The sequence below is a fragment of the Lutjanus erythropterus genome, chromosome 2, assembly GCF_056507025.1.
Source record: "Lutjanus erythropterus isolate fLutEry1 chromosome 2, fLutEry1.hap2, whole genome shotgun sequence".
Taxonomy (NCBI): Eukaryota; Metazoa; Chordata; class Actinopteri; order Lutjaniformes; family Lutjanidae; genus Lutjanus; species Lutjanus erythropterus.
The window spans coordinates 19737514-19743514 of NC_139318.1; the positions used below are offsets into that span (position 1 = coordinate 19737514).

The window sequence follows — 6001 nt, forward strand, 5'->3', positions numbered from 1 at the left end:
AATAAAAAAAACATTTTTATCATCCGTGTTTTTTATTGTATATTGTATCACAATAACCTGCTCTCTCGTGTAAAATGTTAAATGAATGATCATTTTGTTTTTGTTTTTTGTTATTTTTTTATTTATTTAATGTCAGTATCGAGTTATTTTATAGCAGACAGTATATAGTCTCCTCGTTGCAAACATTAATATTTAAAATCTATCACTTTGTGGTGCTCAGACTCAGGTCTGCATATGCGGAACCTTCGTTTCCTATTTGTTGACAACCGGGGACATTTGGTTGTTACACTCTAGACTCTTCCCCGAAACAAGCGAACTCATTCAAGGGTTTGTGGCTGGAGGTAAATGAGTCTAACAAGTGCTTTTATTAAGACGATGACACTGAATTGTTGATATATGTTATCTTAAATATTATTAACGAGTAATGCTAAGTAATAGTAATATTGCTGTTAGACTTCTATGAACATTCTCCGTGCAGTTGTTTTAGTGATTAGCCGCGTCAGTTAGCTAGCATGCTTGCTCGGTACCATAGCTAACTCTAGCAGCTAGCTAATCACCCGGTGTCACGGAAACTCGGACCCAAGAGTCGCCCTCAGTGTTTAGAATTACTTTAAGTTATTTTCATGATCCAGTTGTCTTACGTAAACCGATCTTTTTTGTTTGCAGGTCCTGCGTTTAACGTTAAAAGATGTTTTTGACCAGATCAGAATATGACAGGTAGGTGCAACACAAACTGCTTTGTCATTTATTGAGCGCTTCTCAGTGGGTATGAGCAAACTTGATTTAACTGAGCAGTTATTCTGTGAAGTTGTTTGTGCAAGCAGTTTTTGACTTTGACTGCTCAAGAAAATCAGGAAGTACTTTTGTGTCCAACTCCTGCTGTAACTTTATAGTTGTTTGTCACAGGTAGATAGCGAGCAGCAAGTCACTTAGCCACAAGTTATTGTGCTTTCACTTTCGATACCATTTTTTTTTTTAAAGAAACCTTTATTTAATTAGGAAAGGCTAATTTATACTAAAATGTGGTGTTTCAGAGTGTTTTTCTCAGGATAGGCAGATGAAACACAGCCTTCAAATTGTTCTCTCCTCAAATGGTGATTCTAAACACTCAAACTTTTTTTTTTTTTTAGCTAATACCGTTAACTTAACGATTACCTGTTTCTCATGACGGACACCGATAAGATAACTGATAATATCAGATTTTATTATTTTTACATTATTATATTATTATTTTAACATATAGTTAATGCATACCTGAGAGTAAGAAAGGTGAGGACCTCATCCCTATGACAACAAAAACAAAGAACTGGTCTCACTTTTTCCTAGTAAAGTACATCCAAAAAACTTCTCAAATATACTTTTACAGAGTATTTCAGTTAAAAATACAAATGAAATGCTTGTCATAATATGTCAAATTATGTAGTATATTATTATCATTAGTAGTAGTAGTAGTAGAATAATAAATAAAAAATATACATTTTCCACATCGTGCATCCCTACTTACAAATAAACCTATCTATTTCTATTTGTTGACAACACAAAGAGTTTTCCAGAAACGTTGACCATTATTAATGATTATCATTATTTACACCCGTCTTCCAGGGGTGTGAACACATTCTCTCCTGAAGGAAGGTTGTTCCAGGTTGAATATGCCATTGAGGCTATAAAGGTGAGTATTACATTCTGAATCATTTCAGATGTCTTGATAACTTTCTTCTGTGTGATATTTTATATTAGCCTTGAAAACAATGCTCATAAGTTTTCTTTGGTCTGGTCTTGCTTCCCCAGTTGGGCTCCACAGCCATTGGCATCCAGACATCAGAGGGGGTGTGTCTGGCTGTGGAGAAGAGGATCACCTCTCCGCTGATGGAGCCCAACAGCATTGAAAAGATCGTGGAGATTGACAGTCACATCGGTAATTGGAAAGACACACTGAATGACCGCTATCACCTACACGGATTACCTGAACCTTAAATTGAAATGCTGAGTGGAAATTAGTATGTAATGTAAGCTGACTTGAGAATGCTGGCCTCTTTAGTAAAAAAAGGTCTTTATCATGTTTTTAAAAGGTGCTTGTATCCTTCACATGTGAATTCAAAGTTTGATCAGCAGCTATTATTACATTACATTACACCATTATATCTTGGATCACAATGTTTTCATTGATAATATCACATTTTATTTCCCTCAGTTTGTGCTAAATGTTGCTCTAGGCTGCAGCATTTGCAGGACCTGCAGTTTCTTAATTTTCTTTCTCTCTACTTCAAAGGTTGCGCCATGAGTGGCTTAATAGCTGATGCCAAGACTCTAATTGACAAAGCAAGAGTGGAAACGCAGGTATGAACGCTGAGCACAATGTAATATCAGCAGTACACTGACATTGTGATTTACGTGTGATTAATTTGTTTATGTATTCCTCCTCAGAACCACTGGTTCACTTACAATGAGACAATGACAGTGGAGAGTGTGACTCAGGCTGTGTCCAACCTGGCGCTGCAGTTTGGAGAGGAGGATGCTGATCCTGGTGCCATGGTCAGTCACTTAGTTCATCTCTATGCTGAAATACTCATGTATTCAAGTATTCACTTGAGTATTCACTCAAGCCAACTGAATTATTTGCAAAGGCATAATGTTTTATGGTCTTTGATGTCAACCAGCATACCCTGCTTTCTCTTTGTGTTTGTGTCTGTTCAGAGTCGACCATTCGGCGTAGCACTTCTGTTCGGGGGAGTTGATGAAAAAGGACCCCAGCTGTATGTTAAGATTACTGTTAGATTACTAAGGATAATCACCTTCAGGTCTGACTTCACAGGAGACTTATATGGTCTTTGTTTGTGAATGCAGGTACCACATGGACCCATCAGGGACCTTTGTGCAGTGTGACGCTCGGGCCATCGGCTCAGCGTCTGAAGGAGCACAGAGCTCTCTGCAAGAGGTCTACCACAAGGTACTGAACACTGTGTATTTAAATTAAACAGGAACAATAGCTAGGAAAAGAAAATGTTTGGGTAGGAGGGCTTTCTGGATTTTTTTTTTTTTTTTTTTTGGAGGTACTCTTTGAATAGGGGTATGTGTGTACTCAAAATCACAAATAACTCCAAGACACTCTGTTTTGAAACAATTAAAATGACTTTATTATCGTGACACGATCATTTTGGACCTCAAAACAAACAAATTCCATCTTGTTTAAGCATCAAGCCGTCATCAGCACCAGCCTAGCTAAGAAAATTGTGATGTTTATAAGCTGCTATCTGGAAAATTTTTAGATTTTTCTCAATCCATATATGCAGAGTCTAAAGTAAAGACCTGTAAATCATCAGGATTGAAGATCTAATATGTTTTCTGTTTGTCTCTCTCTCCGTGGCTAACTGACAGTCGATGACATTAAAAGATGCCATCAAGTCGTCTCTCACCATTCTGAAGCAGGTGATGGAGGAGAAGCTCAACGCCACCAACATTGAGGTTTGTTCTTCATATCTCAATCTCAGTTTCTGAATAAGTGATTTTAGCACGGCTAGGTGCACATAGCCTTTTAAAAGTTTGATTTGTCTGTGAAAATGTAGTTGAAGCCACATCAGCTGTTTTATTTTGACTTTTATTTGGAAAAATGAATAAACCACAGCAGTTTTAAGTTTGCTCAGAACTGCCAGGGTTTATGTCCTTGGTTTTAAGCTGTCTCTTCTCTTGTGTAGCTGGCAACAATAGAGCCTGGGAAGACCTTCCACATGTATTCCAAAGAGGAGCTGGAGGATGTAATCAAGGACATCTAGAGAGGAAAAGATTTGAAAAGTCTTGGTTTGAGAGGACGTGGAAGTACACCTGGGCTGAATGTCACAACACAACCACAACTTTCCATCAGCACATTTCTCCACATAAGAGGTTTCTCTTTGTAATGTGCTCATTTTTACTTCTTGTCTCTCAGTGTCTGTACAACTCTGTACAGGAGTCTGACCAGCACTTCCGACTGAGTGACAGGAAAACAGTAGGGGCGGGGGGGTATTTTTTGTTACGAATCAGTTCTACAATTAAACTCTTGTATTCAGAAAATGGTGCGACTCTTTCAATTTTTGTGTATTTCTTGTTTTGTCTTGTTTCAAGTATGATAGTTAAAGGTAGAATATGCAGCATTGTTTGTAAATGCACCATTCAAAGTTGGCCCACTCCTCCCTGGTTCAGTGGAGGGAGAGAAATCTACAGGCTGAGGGAGCACTGTTAGTGAGTGCAACACTGACACTGAATAAAAACATTATTTTCTGGTTGTTTCACAGTGGTTACATTCTAAAGAACAAATAAAAATGCCCACACCTCTGCATAAGGCCAGATTTTGTGTGAATACAGCTGAAGTGAGAGTGTCTGTTCTGCTTGCCTGTGTGTGTATGTGTGTTAATATCCTCTGCAGCTCTCACAGACAGAGAGCAGAGGAACGAGACAGAGACAGTGATGCAACCTTTGATTGCCACATTTTTGTAGAGTACAGACCTCATATGAGAAATAAGAATTAACAAGCAGAGGGGAGGGTTTCTGCAGATACAGACGGCGCCACATACTTCAGTGGGCCATAAGTGATGATTCATAATGATCATGGTTATATTTTTTTTAAAGGAAAATTCTGCCTGTTATGCCTTTGAAAGCTGGGGACTTATCCTAGACTAAATATTGTACTTTGAAAACACTTATGGCTCACATCACATTATTGTGAAACCCATGGTAAAAAAAAAAAAAAAAAAGAGGAATGTTTGATTTTAACAGTGGAATCTGGAAGTCTGAAGTCAGAAAAATCAAAAATGTATTTTAGGGGTTTTAGGATGCTCGCCATGTAATTGTAGTAGGTGTTGCATGTTGCTGCCCATCTTTTTCTCCTCTTGTTTCCTCTCACCATCTATTAAAGGCAAAAAATGCCCTTTCATAATATTTAAAAAGAAAATGTCATGTTATTTACATTCACAGTTTTGCTTTTCAAAACTTACTTAAGGAATCTTTCAATAACTCATTTTATTTTCCATCATCAATTTCCTTTTTTGTTTCATTTTCACATTGGCACACATCAATCATTCATCTATTTACACATTAAAAATGTAAAATGTTCAATTTACCTCATCACATTTTCTATTTATTGGGAATAGAATAAGCTAAATTAATTTTAATTTTTTTTTAACAAACTGTTGACAATAGAAGGGAAGGAAATGTTTCTTTTTACACCCCATTTTGATTACCTCTTAGAGGTGATATTTTTGTCTTGTCTGGTGACATTTTAGTGCCTTTTGTGTCCATAATCAGGTAAACTAAATGCGGTACAAGTAAGATAAAACAAAATAAGATAAACTTTATTGATCCTGGTCACAGCAACTCAAGGATTGAAAGTACAGGTAAAAAAAAGAGTAACTGATAGAAACGCAAAATAAGATATAAAAAAATAATAAAATAATGATTCAAAAAATAAGCAATGCTTATGCACTTTTCATTTTTAGAGATAAAGTTACAATTGTACAGAAAAATTGCACATGCTGTAATATACCACACATTATAACTACTCATGTTACTATAAATAAGTTTATTTTAGGAGGGTACTCTTTTTTTCAAGCCTGTAATTTTACTCTTCTCTAAGCATGCAATACATTATGTAATCTACTTCAGTACTTTTAATGTTTTCAGCTCTCTTTCCACAACTGTTGCAAATACAGTGACTAAAGTGTAGAATACAACTGAGCCTTTTAAGAGTAAAAATTAAGCTATTACTGTTGTGGACAAATGTCTTATCACCCAGACTATTTCTCGGAGTCTTTAACAAATTCAAAGAATAAATTCACCATTCAAAAAAGGAAAGAAAAAAAAAATCTGCTCTTTGCGCGCTCTTTCCACCAGGGGGCAGTGGAACATCTGAAAAGATTTGACATCTCATCGAGGATGATTCCTGTCGTCCAATCAGATTGCAGGTTATTCTGGTCCTGACCAATCGTGTGCGGCGGTGGATGGGCCGTCACTGAAGATGCATTTGGTGATG

General features: G+C 36.8%; 1 protein-coding gene across 1 annotated transcript; it reads left to right on the forward strand.

Annotated features, from left to right (window-relative positions):
- The first annotated feature begins 245 nt into the window (after nucleotides 1-245).
- psma5 (proteasome 20S subunit alpha 5) lies at nucleotides 246-4047 on the forward strand. The gene is made up of 10 exons (XM_084731089.1): nucleotides 246-341; nucleotides 667-717; nucleotides 1603-1669; nucleotides 1789-1915; nucleotides 2270-2337; nucleotides 2425-2532; nucleotides 2695-2753; nucleotides 2845-2947; nucleotides 3376-3462; nucleotides 3693-4047. Exons 2-10 carry the CDS (start codon nucleotides 689-691, stop codon nucleotides 3768-3770), a joined length of 726 nt encoding a protein of 241 aa, XP_084587215.1. The 5' UTR covers nucleotides 246-341; nucleotides 667-688; the 3' UTR covers nucleotides 3771-4047.
- Nucleotides 4048-6001: the final 1954 nt, after the last annotated feature.

Coding starts and splice junctions, on each gene's coding strand:
- psma5 (XM_084731089.1), top strand. CDS start 689: ATGTTTTTGACCAGATCAGAATATGACAG. Junction 718..1,602: donor ACCAGATCAGAATATGACAG/GTAGGTGCAACA, acceptor CCCGTCTTCCAG/GGGTGTGAACACATTCTCTC. Junction 2,948..3,375: donor TGCAAGAGGTCTACCACAAG/GTACTGAACACT, acceptor GCTAACTGACAG/TCGATGACATTAAAAGATGC.